Below are 19,921 nucleotides of genomic sequence, written 5' to 3' on the forward strand. Positions count from 1 at the left end.
TTATTATTATTATTATTATTAGGTTAAAACGAGAAAGAAGTGCTTTCGGAAGCACCAGTGACGTCAAGCTTCGGACGTCATCAGTCACGTGGTATTTCCTCATTTGACAAGCTCCGGTGAAACCGAGCGCTACACAGAAGCGAGCCGTGTAACAGGCTTCGGATCCTCGGTATCATCCGCCCCTCTCTCTCTGTCTCTCTCGCTCGCTCTCTCTCTCTTTCTCTCGCGCTTCCCAACACTGGCGAAAGGCAGACCAGACCCTGTGACCTCGCGACTGTTTGTCTGTTCAAGATGGCCGCTTGAGTGGGGAATTTACACACATCTCCAATAAAACCAACTAATCCAACAGCTAGCTTAGCGTGCTAACCCAACTTTCACTGCCTTTTATCCGAGAATGAGACGACGGCACGGGCGACGTTTGCTCCGATTTTAAAACGGAATATGAGCTCAGTTGTTGAGGAGGACGTCGGAGTTATGGATTAAAACGAGTGCTGGTAAGGTATTCCCAAACTAAACCAGGTTAACACACAGCAAGCTAGCTCCATTAGCCGGCTAACGCGTCCAATAATAACTAATAAGCTAACTTTAGCCTCACCTGCTTAAGTCACGTTCATTCCAGGTGACAAACAACATACTGGTTAATAATGGCTGACGTTAAAGAGGCTTAAGTAGTGTAAGACAGCCATATAATTAACAACTCAAGCTCACAGTGTTGAGTGGTTTTGTTGTGTTGAAATGTTACCTGCTAACGTCAATGATTTTATAAAATGTGTCCCCAGCTCACTGTTGTGCTTTTGGGTTAGTTAGCCTGTGTGCTAATCCTGAACTAAGATAAGTGTGTTAAACGGAGTAGATTTACATTCATGTTTAAAGTTGTAAAATTGTCACCCAAGCTGCCTTTCTTTTCTGGGTTGTTGTAAAGTTGTGGAAAGCTCTTTAACCCTTGTGTTGTCCTCGGGTCAAATGTGACCCATTTCAATGTGTTTTAAATCAGAAATGTTAGATTTATGTCAATCAAATTGCCCAAAAAATAACATGGGTGATTCCATACAATCTTCTTCAGGCAAAAATTAATGATTTACTTTCATTGAATTTTTGGGGGTGTTTTATTCAATCTTATACCATCTGAATTCCTTTATTTTTAATGGTTTCAAAACAGTATCCAGACTAAACTTTGACATCTACCCATCTGTGATTCACTCAACATCCTCAGATATTAAGTATTTGTCAAAATAATCCATAATTTCTCCCTTTTTAACGTATGTATAATGTGATATAAATGAGGTTTGTTGACCATGAATTCCAAGAATAAGTGTAAAACCTGTTATTAAACCAGCTCAGGTTTCAAAAAAAAAAGAAGAAAAGCAAAAGCATGGAAAAAGTGATAAATAAATTAGGAAAAAGTGACAAAAACATCGGAAAAGCACAACGAAATTTCAATTTCAATTTTGACTTGGAAGGACAAGTTCATGGTTAACGGAAAGACAACACAAGGGTTAAATGACAGGGACTTTGGGGTTCAATTAATGCCAAAATTATGTCACATGCACACTTTCAATGTCAACTGACGTAAACATTTGTATGTGTGGATTGAACTTGCACTCCCTGCCATTTAGCTAGCTGTTATGATGAATGTCGTCCTGTATTTATATTATGCAGACTAGTTTGACACCGGTTGCCATGGGTGTTTAGCACGGCATCTGTGACCCGTCTGATTATGGGTCCTGATCGGTGATTTCATCGGTATTACAGCTCTAAACATCTCTACCAGGTAACCAATGCTGGAGGTATTCAGATAATTTACTTATAATACTTCATTGTGAAATTAATCTGTAACAAGTAAAGGTCCTAAGTAGCTTACTTTCAATATCAAACGGTATAATCGTAATCTCGTTTTTATTCCGAAGTCCAGAGATCAGACTTCGATATTATAACAATAATAATAATAATAATAAGTTATGAGCTTCATTGAACCCTAATGGGGAAATTACAATTATATGACAATATGTCATTTTGACATTAATAAAACGAGTAAATTCTCAGTACTTTTTAGTTGCCATTTGTATTTCATTTACTCAGAAGTATACAAAAAGTATTCTTTACTGTGTGGTTATTTCATATAGACTGTTTACTTAAAAAATATGATGCATCATTAGAAGTATAAAGTGGCTAAATTTAGCTTCACGTCAATCAAATGTGATATTAAGTTTGTTTCTTTGTTTTATTTGGATCCCCATTAGCTTCATCATACATTAAAAGCTATTCTTCCTGGGGTCCTACAATCTTTCCTTTGACAATACTCATTATGACGTTTCATTACACACACACACACACACACACACACACACACACACATTTGAGATACAAATAAGTAAATCTTACAGTTAACACAATTAATACAATAAAATAAAACAAAAGAGACTTCTCCGAATAGAATAATCCATTTTAAGAAATACAATAACAAAAGCCCAATACCAAACTAATTTTGTATTAACTATTTAATTCCTTTGAAATAAATATGTCTTGAGTGATTTTTTTTTTTTTAAAGCCATATTGATGTTATAGTAATAATAGTGATCCAGTTACACAATACAAATGATAACATATCACCTTCAAAGGAGCTACTCTGTCTGTCTGTGTTGTTCGTACTTTGGGACTTTTGATTATTTCAACTTTAAAACATGTTTTATGAAAGCTGGAGTCTCTGTACAGACGGAGCAGATGAAAGTTTTTAACAACTGGTAACTCCAGTCTAAGTGCATATTTAACTGTGATGATTAACCATAAGATGTGTATTTAGTGCGATGCCTTCCTCGTTCCCTTCTATATTTACCAGTGTGTCACAGCAGTACACAGACTAACTGAAGGATTATGTAGCAACACAGTGCATTGCTTCACCCAACTAACACATTTACTTGGGGGGAAAAAGAAGCGTCTCACTTTAGCGGTCTTTAGTGTCCTTTGCTGCGTCTTTATTAACACTGGTGTGTAGAGTCTCTGTGTGTAAAAGTCTCTGTGTGTAAAAGTCAAAACCTTCCTACTGAGCAACGCAGAGACAGAGTACTAATTATCTGGAGATAGTCGTCACAGACAGTTGTAAGAGTTGTGTCAGTTCCAATAGTTGCAGGAAAATAATGTTAAATCATCTGATTTAAAAAAAACGCAGGAAGCTTTAGGAGGACACTGGACAAACTGCTGGACATTAATGACAATGCCAGCCACCCCCCCCCCCCCCCCCCCCCCCCCTGCACCCCGTCATCAGCACCCAGAGGAGCCGGTTCAGTGGAAGGCTGCTCCTTCCCAAGTGTAGGACCAACAGACTCAAGGACTCCTTTGTCCCTCATGCCGTCAGAATCTACACCTCCTCACTGGGGGGGAGGAGGAAATAGGGCAGAGAAGACCATACATACATATATACATACAGTACATATACATACATACATACATACATACAGTACATATACATACATACAGTACATATATACATACAGTACATATACATACAGTACATATGCATACATACAGTACATATACATACACTTATACATACAGTACATTACATACCATACATAAGGCACTATAATACAGACAATACATACATACATACAGTGCATATGCATACAGTACATATGCATACATACATACAGTACATATACATACATACATACATACAGTGCATATGCATACAGTACATATACATACATATATACATACAGTACATATGCACACATACAGTACATATATATACATACAGTACATATACATACAGTACATATGCACACATACAGTACATATATATACATACAGTACATATGCATACATACAGTACATATACATGTACATATACATACATACATACATACAGTACATACACATACAGTACATATACATACATACATACAGTACATATATAGATACATAAACACATACATACACACACACACACACACCTGGACTTACATTAATACCTGGACACTTTAACTAATAATTTATGGTTAATGTCTTTTATGTCTTTTCATTGACGAATGTTCTTATTGTTATTATTACTGTTATTTTTGTTATCTTTATACTGTCTTTTTTTTCTTGCTAAAACGTATGCTGGAAATTTCAATTTTCTTGCGGGAGTCTTCCCGAAAGGATTAATAAAGAGAAGTCTAAGTCTAAAGACAATAATCTAACGCATGCCATCTGGGCTTTAAATTTACTGTTTTGATCACCAGCCAACACGGCTAGTAGATTTTTAAAGTTACCAACCAATCAGATTTCCACTTGCCACGCTTTTTTTTTTTTTTTCCAAACTAACTTAACTACTTAATTTCAGCTGCTCTGGTTATTTTGGCTCCGTTCCACTTGTCTCCTCCCGCTAGGCACGTAGTCAACGGTTGTACGACACGTCACCACATAGTGTTCATGGGAAATGTAGGATTAGTACTGCATATCCAAGCCAAACACACACAAAGCCGCCCAAATGTCTTGGTGCAAAACAGACCAATCTGGAAACATTTCAGCAGCCGGCCAATTCAGACAGACGCCTCACTTCCAATTTTTCAGCCAAATTGGCTAGAAATTTTAAAATGTAAACAAAGATTAACCAAAAGTTCATTTTTACCCGCATTTGAAGCCCTGTGTGCCATGTTTGGTCTGAAGTTTATTAGCAGAATCATCTAAAAGTCGAGTGAACTACCAAATACTGTATCTTCTAGATACAGGCTGCACGTCTACAGTGTAAAATATAGATTTAAAGGTTCTTTATTAAAAGGCAACTGTTATTTTTAGAGGAGCGAGTGTTTGGTGATGTCCTTTCAAGCAGCTGATTCTTAGAAAATGTTGTTTATTTTTAACCATGTTACAGATTTGCTTTCCTAAAACTTGACCCATTTCTGACAATCCCTTGTGTGTGTGTGTGTGTGTGTGTGTGTGTGTGTGTGTGTGTGTGTGTGTGTGTGTGTGTGTGTGTGTGTGGGTGGTGTGTGTGTGTGTGTGTGTGGTGTGTTGTGTGTGGTGGGTGTGGTGTGTGTGTGTGTGTGTGTGTGTGTGTGTGTGTGTGTAAATAATAGGAAGGCTAGTAAGCCTGGTAACTTCAGAAAATGACATCACATTACTGTAATGCTTTAGGAAAAGACTTGTCATAATCACGTTATTACAATATTCTAAATTAAAGAGGATATTGATATAATATTAACCTTTTTATCTTAAGCCGCCTGCACGTGGAAGACAACAAACGGCCATTACTTGATTTTCCTATTGGGAGTGTACGTTCGTCCACTTCCATCTGTCTTTGTTGACACCCATGTGTTCAAACAGAGCGGAAATGAACTAAAACTTCTTTGTTTTGTGGCGGGTTGCAACCATAAAATGACCTAAAACTTAATCGCAATTCATTATTAATTCGGCAAATAACGTTTCCATCGGCGTTTATCGCATACGCCGTATATCGATCAAGAAAAAATCCGACAAGACCGACGTATTTCTTTTGAGTAGATATCCTTTAAATTTCATCAAATTCCACGAGGGATTTTTCGTTGAATATCACTTAATTCAGATAAAAACGTGTGGATGGAAACAGAGCTACAGAGGAGAGAAGAAACTAGAAAATATTCACACATAACGAGCTACAAGCAACTGATTTAACAGTTGACAACTAGGTAAATAATCAACTGCTCTAACTTCCAGAGTCCAGTAGCCCACAAAAGCATTTTATCTTTACACATTTCTGAAGTGTCTGCAGGGGATCTGTGTGTTGGTGTGTTGTTTGTTTGGGTGAGTTTGTGTGGTACAGATATATTGCGAATTAGGGATCTTGAGTACAGAGAGTATTGGGGGGGGGGGGGGGGGGGGTGATGCTCAAGCCTTGACCTTGTTTCTTAAGATGATTTATTTTCACTTCCACCCAAACAGGAAAGACATCAGACTGGCAAAATGTGTTTGAGATAATACTTTCAGCTCCCAGTATTACAACAAGTCTTTTTTTTTTTTCTTCTTCTCTTTAGGAATTGTAGGGGGTTACGGGCCCTTGGTTTCAGCCCAGCATGGACAGCTTCTTCAAGGCAGCTGTATGTGATCTGGACAAACTGCTCGATGACTTTGAACTCAACACCGGTAAGATCCACTACAGGGCTGCGACAATGACTTTCATTTTTTCGATTAATTTTGACTATTTTATCCATTAATTACATTGATTTGTTACATGTAAAAGAAAAATGTCCATCACAATTTCCAAGACCACGTGTTGACATTTAATTGCAATCTCTGTCAAAAAACACAATGTTTTTAATTTACAGTGATAGAGAAAAAGAGAAAAGCATCAAATTGTCACTTTTGAGAAGCCGGAAATAGTTACACAGAACAGCTGGACAGGATAGACATAAACATTTGACTACTATGCACAGATTCAGATTAGTTTATTGTAATTAAAGCATGTTAATAACATTGTCACCCAGATTCAGCAGTGTACACAAAGAAAAACGTGTTTTAGCTAGAATAAAATAATAAACGAAATCTAAAACCTACAATAAATGGAACAAAAGTGGGGGCATTTTGGGCCTTTATTTATAGGACAGCTGAAGACATAAAGGGGAGAATGAGGGGGAATGACATGCAGCAAAGGGCAGCAGGTTGGAGTTGAACCTGCTGCTGCAGCTTCAAGGAGTAAACCTCTATGTATAGGCGCTCTCTACTAGGTGAGCTACCCAGGCGCTCGCAGAGAGCAAACTTAATCAGTGAGTTCTCGTGCAGCCTCTGGAGAGAAGCTCCACTTTAGCCTTTGTGTTCTGGCTGTGAGGCTGTGCAGCTCTTTGCCAGAGATTCAATTCAGATAAACTTTATTGTTCCCTCGGGGAAACGTTTTCTTGGACTCCAGCGCTGACAACTTTAGCTGCTCCTACAGCAATTAAAATCAATAAATAGAAACAATAAGACAGAGGTTAATACACGGGAAGAAGGAAGACACAGTTGATAAATGGAGAAGAATACAAACAACAGCAATTCAAAAGTAAACAAAGTGCAAATCAGTCAGACAATTGTGTGTGTGTGTGTGTGTGTGTGTACACATACAACAATGACATTTGTCAAAAGTAAGACAATAGTGCAAAGGTTACTGGAATAAATTAGGGTTGATTAATGTAACATGTTGCCTTTTATACATGAAGTTGGTGGATATGACAATATAGACACCGTAATGTCTGAGTCATATGATTTTTATGTGTCTAATTCTAAACTCCATTTAAAACATTGTTGGATGGAGTAGTTGTTTGGTCTATAAAATGTCAGGAAATAGCGAAACATGGATCAGTGTTCCCCAAAAGCCCAGGATGACGTCCTCAAATGTCTTGTTTTGTCAACAACTCAAAGATATTCAGTTTGCTGTCACAGAGGAGAGGAGAAACTAGAAAATATTCACATTTAACAAGCTGGAATTCATAAAAAAACAATCAACTAATCGATTGCCGATTTGATTTAAAAGTTTTGATATCTAAATGATCTTTTTTCCTTTTCTTAGTGCGTCTGAGTTTAACATGTTTTGTTCTTTCTTTCTTTATTACAGAGGAACTTGAGTGCAAATCTGTTTTCCTGAAGCCTCCTGTGTACCCCTTCTCCTCACTGGGCTCCCAGTGTTTGTCCTCCCAGGCGTCCACTGTCCCACCAAACCTCCCTGACCTTAACTCGCTTCATTATGGTTCTGCCACCAGCTGTCCCGACCGCTCCAGCAGTCAAAGCCGCGGCGCAGACGACCGAGAGGTCAAAGGTCAACCTCTCACGGGGGTGGACCTCCTCTCCTCTGTGGATCGCAGGCCGGCTCAGAGCTCCGCCCCTCCCTGCCCCGACCGAACTCTGAAGCCGGTGTGCGACCTCGTGAACGACACGAGCTCGGCCATCCTGGTCAGAGCCAACAGCCACGATGCGTTCAGCGAGATGGACATGGTGGAGAAGCAAATGGAGGAGGAAGTGGAGAAAGAGGAGGAGGAGGAGGAGGAGTTGCTGCTCGTGGACTTTGACAGCCCTGTGATCGCCGTACGCGGAGATGAGCTAGGACGGCCAAGCCAAAGCTCCGGTTGCGGAGCCGCCAAGGACGACCAGGCCTCTGCAGGGACAGACGAGCTGCTGGGTTTAGACTCCCATGAATACTCTGCATCGCTCAGTCTGCTGGACGTCATTCTTTCCGCTGCGGTGGAGAGGAGCTGCGAGTCCGCGGACGATTCGCTGCCCCCAAGCACCGTTGAGTTGGTGGAGAAAGAGGAGCGGGACGGTGAGGAGGCGGTTTGCACAAACCAGGTGCTAGGTAACTCTTTAGACCACTGTGAAGGGGCCGCTCTGCCAGCAGATAGCATTAAAGAAACAACAACATCAACCTCAGAGAATAAAGAGGACGGGCTGCAAGACGCCTCTGATCAACGCGAGGAAGAGTCTCCCGTTGGTTTAAAGTCGGCGGCTTCAGAGAGCGAAGCAGTGGGCTTATCCTGCCTGCCGCTAGCTGTGTCCATGTGTGGAGCTCTGGTGAACACGGAGATGATGGAGGAGGAGTCGGGGCGAGCCACAGAGCAGTGCGATGAGGCAGTAGATGTCTCTGAGAGCACAGAGGCAGACCTGTCCCTGTCAGCTGCAGAAGCCAGGGAGGACAGGTCCTGTTTAGAGGAACGCGTTACAGACAGCAGGGTGTCATCGGAGGGGCAGCGTCTCACTCTTGAACCTGCTGCCCCCCCCCTCGCCCTTTCTTCTGCAGACCTCGCCTCCTGCGAACGCCCGGAGCCCAGCCCAGTCGATCCACCCGAGTTTGGCTTTGAATATCTGCCTGAGAGCGACCAGGCCGAGCTGCTGGTCACGGACGAGGAGTTGGACGCGTTCCTGCAGGCGCACACGGAAGCAGAGCAAGGTAGAGGTGTCTCGTATTGCAGCAGCTCCCGGGATTTCACTCAGCCGGAGAGTCTCTCGGAGTCTCTCGGGGATCTGGAGGGCAGGCTTGTGGGAGAAGAGCTGCGGAGCTGTGGTCGAGGTAGACAAGAGGATCTAGAGGGTCTGGCTTCTCCAGAAAGCGACAGAACAATGTGTGTGTCCGTAGAAGGACGTTTTAACCCTGGTGCGCCGTCACAGGACTCTTGCAGACCTCCTTGCCAAGAAGAGTCAGAACTCTCCGCTGCGGAAAGACATTCTTTGACCAGCAACACTTTCCAGTCCCAGCACAACATTAGCCCCGATCAGCCGCCCTCCTATGGAGGCGCAAGACCTAAACAGCTACACTGCCACATTGCTAGATCTCCGCCAGCAGGGGACGAAGGAGAGGAGCAGGCTCAGACGCTCGGTACGGCGGAGAATGAAGAAGAAGGTTCACCCACAAGTCTTACAGAGGAGCATTGCAACATTAGGGATTTGAGCCCTATGTGCGCCTCTCAGGAGCATCAGGATTACAGCCCAGGGTATGATGAACTCTCAGAGCCCCCACCTTACCCCGGGGACTCACCCACAGATGGTGCCCGGCCTGTGAACTGGAAGAGAGAGGGAGCGGAGGAGCTGGGGAGCAGACAGCCTGCCTGGGTACCAGACTCTGAAGCTCCCAACTGTATGAACTGCTACCAGAGGTTCACTTTCACCAAGAGGCGGCATCACTGTCGAGCCTGCGGGAAGGTTTGTTAATCATACGCTACATATTGTTCCTTATATTCATCAAGTTAAATAACAACCCTTCTGGCAGTTAGAGATGGGAAGTAACAGTACTTGGGTAGATTTTTCTTATATTTTTACTTTAAAGAAGAGAAGTTGTCTCTGTCCGTGTTTTAACAGACACACCTGGGGTGTAGTTGGAAATGCAGAATCAGTTTTAAATACAGTCCTAATCTAGTCCTCAATGACAAGTTTCAAATAATTTCACAGGAGTTACTGTTGTCATTGTTAGCGTCATCAATACCAAATTCAGTCTAATTGCATTCAATCGCTCCAAATCATTGCGGCTTGATGGTGCCAACGTTAGCACGTAGTATGGATGGCGACATGATTTGAAAATGAAGAAAACTGAGATCCCAGAGATTCGGCAAACTAGCAGCAAGACATTCCCATCATCCTCGGCCTTATCTGAGAGAGATGTTTGAGATAGTATGCATTAAGAAGGACTCCTGGCCAATGTGCTGGTGAACTTCTTAATTAATGTCTGCTAATTCATATTACATCCTTTTTCTTTCCAGAAGCCATATTTGAGCACACACACATACAGGTAGATTCCTTTTAAATGATAAGGGGAAAATTATAAAAGTAAAAAAAACGTTTTTGTCTTTTTTTTTCTGAAGACCATTTCAGTCAAATCGTGTTTCACACATCTCAAATATTGGTTAAATGTCATAATTACCTGACAGATTACACTTTGTTAAACGCGTCTGGTTTAATATCGAGGCGGGCTTCCTCCCTCCCCCCCCCTGCCCGGGCCACATCGCTACCTGGATGTGTGATGGCTAAATGAAATAAAGAGAGAGAGGGTGAAGGTCAGAGTCAACCCCCGGGCCCGCTGCACCGAGGAGTGAACCTCTCCTCGACCACCTGAGCTAACCGGGCGCCCAGGATTTTACAACAGGCTGAACTGCAGAGAAATGATGGGAAAATGTTCCTTCATTCATATAAACCGAGCAAAAAAACAGATGTGTGGAACTGTATTTTATCTTACATAACCAAAATTAAATTTAAAAAAAGTACAATTGGGTTTGTAAAACGAATCCCACATCAAAATAACTAAATAGAATATAATAAACTAAGAAGACGTAGTGAAGTCTGAAATAAAACAAGTATAATCTAAAGCCCTAGGATGTTTAAAAATTGCATCACCATTAGTTTAAAAAAAAAAAAATCTCAACCAGTTGTAAACTTTAAAGATTTATATTGATTTTTATTTGAGTCACGATGCATTATTACACCCTGTCTTTAAGCTAATATTCTTGGGGCCAATTGTAATTTTCACAGTTATATCACCAAGGGAACCGTAGTTTGTCCGTGTCTTTTACAGTGAACTCTTATGAATGTTTCACATAGAATTAAAATCTTCAGGGTTAAGATTAGATTAGATTCCACTTTATTGTCGTTACACAGGTACAAGGCAACGAAATGCACTTTGGGTCTAACCAGAAGTGCAATAGCAGCAGGTGCAGGATATACACTGGTTCCATAAGTGCAGGACATGGCTATGTACTGAATAAATATAGAGATGAATACTATTATAAAGAGACTTTTTACAGATATATTTGTCCTATGAATATAATATATAGATAATTAGTATTGTGAACAAGATTTACAGCTGGATATGTATTGAATATAATATACAGGTGGATATTTAAGCTAAATATATCATAAGATTAGCTGCAGTTAGCTGTGAAATGAAAGTGAAAGTTCTAATGTGGCGTGTTTCAGAAATAGTTTAATAAAACGGATTAAGTCCCAGGTCCAGATATAGCCCGGTGGATTGACGAGGTGCAGAGAGCATGAGTCAGCAGTTCTTTGTTCAGCTTCTCTATAGATCTCTACTGAGCTGCGTGTCCTAAAGACGGAGCTTAAGTCTGTTAAGGTCCAGTGATTAAAACAGCATTAGAGAAAAGCGTTTGTTATTGTTCACGGCACAAGTTATTCTACTTAAGTTAAGGGACTACACAGGCACACATGGTCGGATAAACCGTGATTTGTTGTCTTTTTTTGTTGTTGTTTTTTTTCTTTTTTTTTCTCATGTATGCAAATTTCTCTGTGGCATATCTGTCTTTGGTCACTCTGTTCTCTGTGGCAGGTGTACTGTGCTGTGTGCTGCAACAGGAAGTGTAAGCTGAAATACCTGGAGAAAGAGGCCCGTGTGTGTGTCGTCTGCTTTGATACCATACACAGAGGTAAGGCCCCTATTTTATTTTATTTTTTTTGTATCTCCACTGGCTTACTTGACCTGTTTGTATTGTATACACGTGTAGCTGTATACTGTCTCTGTTATATGCTCAATAAAGGCCGTAGTTTGGTCTGATCTGAGACTCACTTCCACATCTTTCTTACAGACATTTAAGCAAAGACTAGTTTCTAAATACATTTCAGTTCTTCCTCCTTTTGTTTCCTAAATGGAAATATTTTTAACTCTGTAGGTAGCGTAGTTGTCAACAGGAGTGCAGAGTCATTCAGGAGTTGTTTGATGGCTTAAAAATAATGTCCAGAAACAACAGAGACGATTTGTTTTATTCCAGCCTGTTCAGGGCATTAAAGTGTGGTGGTGTGTGTGGGTGTGTGTGTGTGGTGTGTGTGTGTGTGTGTGTGTGTGTGTGTGTGTGGTGTGGTGTGTGGTGTGTGTGTGGTGTGTGTGTGGTGTGTGTGGTGTGTGTGGTGTGTGTGTGTGGTGTGTCTCTCTCTCTTCTCTCTGGTCTATATCTGTGTGTGCGTGCCTGCCTGCCTGCCTTACCTGGAGGGACATGTAACATTAAAACGAAGGCTGGCTTTTGGAGGGCCTTTCAGGCTTGATGTTGTTTTTTTGCCCCTAACGTCGACTTCCAGGCAGCGCCACCACCGTTGCCTTCAGTGCAGCTAACCTTAACCCTAACCATTGCCTAATCCTAGTGCCTCCCAGGCAGCGCTGCCTGGAAGGAGACGTTTGGGGCTTAAAACACCAAGCGCCGCCCTTCAGGGCTCGACCTTGAGGACTCAACCTTGAGGACGTCCCCAGCTAGCAGGGCCGTTCCTACTTCCTGGTTCCTTTTGGGCGGCCCGATGCAAAAAACATGTTGTTTAAAAGGACGGCACTGTTGTTGCCAACTTGGCCTTTTGTTTGTGTTGTGACTGTTGCACCGCTAGTCTCTAAATTCATTTAAATAAAAAGGTTAATCATTGATCATCTAAGCTAGTCTATGACGTTTCACCTTGAATGATTTTTAACTGATAATTAGATTTTGAATTGGTTTAAATTGACAAAATAATTGTGATTTAGGATTTTTCTCCCTAATCAAGCAGTAAGAGGGTGAATGTGTTAACAGGTGGGATTGATTTAAGTATTTTCATCCCTCCACAGGGACAGGCTACACCTGCGAGTCATCTTAAAATAGACCAAATTCAAAAGTTGTCATCAAAACTTAATAACATCCCAGTAACATTTTCATTATGCAGCTGATGAATATTTAAGACCGGAAACGCAAAGAAATGTCCCATACGAAGTGGCTCAGGGACTTTCTTCCACTTCTGTCTGAACATCTAGCAAACAGTCATATGAGGATGTGTCTTTTTATGAACATAAACTGCACGTTGTGTAAAAACAAAGATTAAGAATCTGATTGTTTCTGCTTCTGATGTTTACTTGTCTGCTTCGATGATAAGAGAGGTGTTTTGGACTGAGAGGGGGGAGAGAGAAGATGGAGAGGGCAGTAGAAAGGGAGGAGAGTTATTGCAGGACACTGCCATTTGTCCTTGGTGTGTGCGTGTGTGCGTGTGTGTGTGTGTGTGTGGTCTATATTAAGAAGGAGGTGATCCACTTTTGGCCGAGGCTCGTGTGGTGTGACGCGATCCCTCCCTCCCTCTCTCCTCTCCGTCACCTCTCTCCCTCCTTCCCTCCCTCCCTCCCTCTGCTCTCTATCTCTCAGAGCAGTGTGGTGAGCTGCATGTGATGCTTACCGCACGCACATCAGAGCCTAAAGCTAACAGGCTATTTTGGCTAACAACAGACGTAGACTCACAGGGAAAAGAGCGAGGTGCGACGTCAGGAATGCTGGGATGGGAGTGTCTAAAGTCAGCCTTAGGAATAGGCTCGCAGGGATTTGGACAGGTTGAGTTTTAGCAGAAGGGATGATGATGGTGATGATGAGGTAAGATACAATTCATCCGACTTCTGTTGTGTGTTTTGTTTGTTTATGTAGGTACTAAACTTAAAATGGGGTCACAAAGGGATTTCTTACTTGCCTGAAGCCCTGGCTGACTTTTTTTGTGCCTTGTCATGCTTTCCTTGCAAAACGAGATGAAACTCTCCTTGTAGGGATGATACTATGGGACTGACAAGACACCTTTTTTATCCCATTAACAAGGGTCTGCATTATTGCACTATTGTAATGTCTTTACTGCGTGCTTCGTCCCAATGTGCTCGTGTCTCCGCGCTTTTGTTGTTGTCAGTACACAACGGATCGATAAAGATCTTTGATCCCTAATCAATGAAATGTAGACGAGTGCTGCGTCGGCATTTTTTGAGGGGAGCGTAATTGAATGGCATTGAGAGAAAGCCGCTCAGTCATAGCCAGCCTTTCTGGAAGCAACAACTCACGTCTGTCCTGAATGCAAAAACCTTCATTCATCTGCACTAAATAATGTACTGGAGGGGAAGTCGAGCTGCCATTGACTGCACTTGCATACCCTTTTACTATTATCATTTGATATGAGTCATGTAAACAGATAATCCGAGTTAGGCCTTGTTCCAAATGTAGAAAGACATCTGGGATATGCCGATATTATTTAGGTTTTAGGAGCATTCTTCGGACATGTATACAGCGCTACAAATATCTCATAGAACGATTGTTGACAGCAAACTGACGTTTGAAGCAAACTAAATAAATAGATAGAAAGGGAAAGCAGTGATTGTTTTGCCTGAGAAAACTGTCCCCCCCCCCCCCCTCCACATTGACAGCACCTGGATGACCCTATTTATCATGCTTTTATTAAAATATCTGAACCGTCTGAATGAAATTGTGAAGTGGTCCAGTACTGATGGGGAAAGCCACAGCTCGACCCAGAATCCCTGTATTTTAAACAGTTACAAAGCATAGCTGGAACTATTTTGGACAGTACAGGTCCACGGCCTTCTTTATATTTTTTTATTGGTCTGTGGAAATATTATATTATTTTAGTAATGAGCAAGTCTACTGCTGTGTGTGTTGTGTGTGTGTGGTGTGTGTGTGTGGTGTGTGTGTGGTGTGTGTGTGTGTGTGTGTGTGTTGTGGTGTGTGGTGTGTGGTGTGTGTGTGTTGTGTGTGTGTGGTGTGTGTGTGGGTGTGTGTGGTGGGTGTGTGTGTGTGTGTGGGGTAGTGGGTGTGTGTGTCTTATACTTTGGGTATTAATAAAGTGACCTTGATGTAAACAGCGCACAGGTTTTTAATCGCAGTTTGCGACATGCAGCCTCCAGTTTACAGTCAGCTCTGTGTGTTGTACACAAACCAACGCAAAGCTGGGGTAGGGATGCATGCCCAGGAGAAAAGCCCACATTCCTGTTAGGAAGGAGAAACACAGCTACTTTAAACATTATGAAAGACCTGGATATCAACAGGCTTTGCACAAACGGTGCAACGTTGATTTTAAGGAGGGTGGTTGAGCAAATGATAGAGGGACAATAAGTCCGCCAATGGTGGAAAATGTGACGACAAATCCTTCTTTGTAAACTGCATATAAATTGAAAAGTTAGTGGTGAATTCACTTTAATTAGCCATGTAAATGGCTTAGTTTACAAAAAGTTTTAAAAAAAGTACTCAAATGAAGCTTTTTTCATGTGTTTTTTATTGAAAACAATAAGTAAAGGGCTTCCTCCTCTTGCCTTCTTCATGCAATAATACTTATTTTCAGTAAACGCAACATTTAAAGTGTTGCTTTGCATAATTATTTGGGGAGAAACTTAAGTCTGTCGATTAAAGGCTGTAGGTGGGATTGCAAAGATCCAGGACTTAGCCAAAAAATGTCTCAGTCCCTCCCCCTTTCTGCTAAAGCCCAATGGGTTTTTGCAAATTACACTACAGGCTGTAGGTGGTGCCAGAATTTAAATTACTTGCTTCACGTAGTTTTACTCGAATGTAGGGTCAGTTTCAGCAAATATGACAGAAAGGTAGATTTATAAGGCTTACCTACTGCACCTTTAAATCAACTAATCGATTATTTGACAAAATCGTATGAGTGTTAGTCAACTAACAGTTTCTTTAATAGAGGGCAGCAGTAGAAATGTAGCTACAGGAATATCCTGCTGTATATTGTGTTGCACATAAGCAGTTCCCAAACACATATGAGTCATTACAGTGCTCACAAATCACTGCCACTGCCGTGTGGTCATTGCAACGTGACTGATGGACTGCGTAGAGCCTTTCCACCATCACCGCACACGCACACTCACACTCAAGCTCCACTTCAGCTTCTCAGTTATCTGATTTTGATATCTGAGCACAAAAGAATCATCCTTCTCATCAGTTGATTCAGATACCCCTTCATTTTTAGATTTGTATCAGAATTAGAGCCCGACCAATTTTTTTATTTTTTTAAAAGCCGATACCAATACAAATATTTGGTTATTTAAAAATCTAATATGCCAATATATTGGCCAATATATATTTTTTAAAAATCCAGAAATGCATAACAAAACAAACAGATTTTCCTAACATTAGTTATTCATAGTTATTTGAGTCCTCACTAAAATAATATGATAATAATTTTTTTTATTGTAACAGAACAGAGGAACGTTAAAATATATTAAAGTTCTGATGAATAAAAATACAAACTTAACAAACAAGCAAACTTAAGATCTGAAACTTAAAGTCCTTTTGACCAAAAACACATTAACAAAAAAAAATCGGTCGTGCCAACAGGGACATTGTGGAGCGTCCTCTGGTGGACAGACTATGCAACGCCATCACTAACAGGGACATTGTAGAGCGTCCTCTGGTGGACAGACTATGCAACGCCATCACTAACAGGGACGTTGTAGAGCGTCCTCTGGTGGACAGACTATGCAACGCCATCACTAACAGGGACGTTGTAGAGCGTCCTCTGGTGGACAGACTATGCAACGCCATCACTAACAGGGACGTTGTAGAGCGTCCTCTGGTGGACAGACTATGCAACGCCATCACTAACAGGGACGTTGTAGAGCGTCCTCTGGTGGACAGACTATGCAACGCCATCACTAACAGGGACGTTGTAGAGCGTCCTCTGGTGGACAGACTATGCAACGCCAACACTAACAGGGACGTTGTAGAGCGTCCTCTGGTGGACAGACTATGCAACGCCAACACTCATAACATGGTTGACAGTCTGTTTTTATTTAATTTTTCAAATATTCATTTATGATAATCATTTATTTGTCATTATAAATGATTCTGATAAATTAATAAAAAAAGAAAAAAAAAAAGATTGGTTATTGGCAGTTTTAAATGGCGATACCGGGAAATGCGTAATATTGGTTTGCCGATATATCGGTCTGCCTCTAATAAGAATTCTCCAATGTCAAAGAAACTTTACCCTTGTGTCAGCGTTAATTTGAAGTATTGGCGACACAAAATGTGTCCCAACGGGACAACACAAACACCGTCATAGCTGTGAAAACGTGTATTTCAGATTGGAACCTGTTAATCTTTATTGATTATATTTTTGTTTCTATTTGCCTTTTTCCTCATTCCCTCAAAATGAATAAAGTTCCATTGTGTCTTATCAGCTACTATATCACATGTTCAAGTTGTTACGGCCAACGTGTTCATACACATCCATCAATTTAGCCCCGCTACCATTTTGCACAGTTGGCAATAAGTATACGATCAGCCTGTCTCAGCTGAACGCTAGTTTCTTTCCTGAAAGATTTGCACTTTAGTATATTGAGGCAGAAATTTCTTCTAACAACATAAACTAAACAATACCAAAAATCAACATCATTTAGCTCAAAGCACTGCTAATAAATGTGAATGTTTGAATGATAAACTGCTGTTCAGGAGATTATGTTTACCTTCTTAGTTTAGGAAGTCAGCATGCGTGCATCTGAACAGGCAGCGGTGGATTTTTGCTACAGCTGCCCTTTTTTTCTTCTTCAATTGCCGACTTCTACTCTAACATAGGGTCAGTTTTAGCAAATACAACAGACAGTTTTACCTACTGCACCTTTTAAGTGAAGTGTACTTCACTTGGGACTGATATCTGAGTTAAGAGTGGATTAGTTAATCTACTAATAACTAACTAATTTTAACACACCTCTATGACATGTTTGCCCTTGTAGCCCAGGCCCTGGAGCGGATGATGAGTCCTGCTGGTCCCAGTCCGAACCCCAATGTCCCGTCTGAGTACTGCAGCACCATCCCCCCCCTGCAGCAGGCTCGAGCCGCCGGCACGCTCAACTCCCCTCCGCCGACCGTCATGGTGCCTGTGTCCGTTCTCAAACACCCAAACAACGACAGTATGATTTCTCTTTAAATACTGTACATACTTTTACTGTTGTTTTCCTGAACTGTACCCTTGAAAAGACTTTCCGTTGTCGGTGTGTCGTCAGGTTGTCCTCGGGAACATAAGCGCGTGTGGTTCGCTGACGGCATCTTGCCCAACGGAGAAGTCGCAGACACCACCAAGCTGTCGGTGACGAGCCGCCGGAGCTCCCAGGAGTTCAGTGCCGTCTCTCCGGACCAAACGACAGTAAGACACAGATACTGTGCATCATCTACGCTACAGGGAAACACTGGATTCTTAGTTTAAGTTCTTTAGTTTATATCTCCTTTTTTAAGATTCATTTTTGGCATTTTAGGCCTTTTATTTGATAGGGCAGCTTAGATATGAAAGTGGGGAGAGAAGGGGAATGGCATGCAGCAAAGGGACGCATACAAAGGGCCTGTAAACAGGGCGACCGCTTTACCAGGTGAACTACCCCGACGCCCCTTTTAGCTCCTTTGTTATCTTGTTTTGAGTAAAAATTGGTTCTTTCCCTGGTGGTTAATAGGCTATGTGTTTGTTTTACTGAGCTCAGATAATAAATATTGAAGGAAGGGCTGCACCATATGAGAAAAATATGCAATAACGATATTACTTTGCACTAAAGAAACTGATGTTGAAGTGAAGTCAGTTCTGCTGTTTTCAGTATTCTGCTAAAATACAACAAACTGCTCGTTGAATTTAAAACAATCGAAAGGAAATATTTTCTAACATTCTTTTATTGAACAAATTTAACAATGAATTGAATGGCACGCCTAAAATAAAATGACATTTTACTGTGCTGTTTTCTACTAATATTCAGATACAGAGTGTCTTTTACGATGTGTTGCAGCCTTCTGCAATGTGTGTATATTGCTCCAGTTGAGAGCCCTAGTTTAAGTATAATGGGACCACAGTCACTGACTCTCTCATCTTTCAGCCTGGGTCAGAGGTCGGAGTCGGTGGCTCCTCGGCCCCGGAAGCTTCTGTTGCTGCGGAGGTGGTCCGACCTCCGGTGTCCGGACCCTGGGACTATGCCCTGCTCTCTGGAATCGGTACTTCAGTGAAGAGGGTTCCCAGCCTGCTGCCAGATAACGATGATGAGCTCCCTCCTCTGCTTATCACCACTGGAGAGGAGGAAGCGGGAGGTTTGTCTTTTATTTTAGTTTTGGTTATTTAGTAAGTTATCTCCTTTTCAGACATGCATGTCTTTTACGCGAATGTGTTTGCAGCTTAACATGTTGGTCTTAGTGATCCTGAGTTGCTTTTACGTAAAAAAGAAATATAGCAATCTAAATAACTAGGTCAGACCTATAATTTCTTTCTGAAACTTTCAACACAGCAGCATCACAACACACAGAGATTAAATGCACGTATTGTTTGCCTGATTAGGATCATCGCCTATACTTAAAGAAAATAAAATCTGGTTAATGAAGAAAATAAATATGTGAATGCAGCCATTCTTATATTGTTGGGGAGATTGTTTTCTCATGTCATCAGTCTGTAAAACATATTTCCCCTCAAGGTGTCCGATCAAAGGGTACAAAATGTACACCCACGGTAATAATCGTTCCCACTATTGTTTTGGATCTCATGCATGTAAGTGTAAATGTGCTCTGCTGTGTTTCCTCTGCAGATGTTCTGGTGGAGGAGAGCCCGGCCCCGTGCCAGATTCTGCACTTATTAGAGGAAGGTGGACCTCGACCGCTGACATTTGTTCTCAACGCCAACCTGCTGGTCAATGTCAAACTAGTTTCCTGTAAGTAGGTTAAATATATCTCGAATAAATCTGGATACTTTCAACATA

General features: G+C 41.5%; 1 protein-coding gene and 1 long non-coding RNA gene across 4 annotated transcripts in view; one reads left to right on the forward strand and one right to left on the reverse strand.

Moving 5' to 3' along the window:
* LOC116686197 (uncharacterized) overlaps positions 1 to 981 on the reverse strand; it is a 5,654-nt gene extending 4,673 nt beyond the window's left edge. Inside the window, exon 1 of the long non-coding RNA XR_004331178.1 lies at positions 971 to 981. This is a non-coding gene — a long non-coding RNA (uncharacterized LOC116686197). The remainder of the gene's footprint in view (positions 1 to 970) is intronic.
* LOC116686196 (zinc finger FYVE domain-containing protein 16) overlaps positions 94 to 19,921 on the forward strand; it is a 30,234-nt gene continuing 10,406 nt past the window's right edge. The window contains exons 1-9 of one of the 3 annotated variants that reach the window (XM_032511174.1): positions 97 to 494; positions 1,660 to 1,771; positions 5,991 to 6,099; positions 7,544 to 9,618; positions 11,750 to 11,846; positions 17,933 to 18,109; positions 18,203 to 18,342; positions 19,055 to 19,262; positions 19,751 to 19,873. In XM_032511174.1, coding sequence (XP_032367065.1) covers positions 6,030 to 6,099; positions 7,544 to 9,618; positions 11,750 to 11,846; positions 17,933 to 18,109; positions 18,203 to 18,342; positions 19,055 to 19,262; positions 19,751 to 19,873 — 2,890 coding nt within the window. In that variant the 5' untranslated portion in view covers positions 97 to 494; positions 1,660 to 1,771; positions 5,991 to 6,029. Of the gene's footprint in view, positions 495 to 1,659; positions 1,772 to 5,990; positions 6,100 to 7,543; positions 9,619 to 11,749; positions 11,847 to 17,932; positions 18,110 to 18,202; positions 18,343 to 19,054; positions 19,263 to 19,750; positions 19,874 to 19,921 lie in introns of all 3 variants that reach the window. The other 2 variants (XM_032511175.1, XM_032511173.1) reach the window with 2 other exon arrangements.

Source organism: Etheostoma spectabile, unplaced genomic scaffold, assembly GCF_008692095.1.
Source record: "Etheostoma spectabile isolate EspeVRDwgs_2016 unplaced genomic scaffold, UIUC_Espe_1.0 scaffold325, whole genome shotgun sequence".
NCBI classification, from domain to species: Eukaryota; Metazoa; Chordata; class Actinopteri; order Perciformes; family Percidae; genus Etheostoma; species Etheostoma spectabile.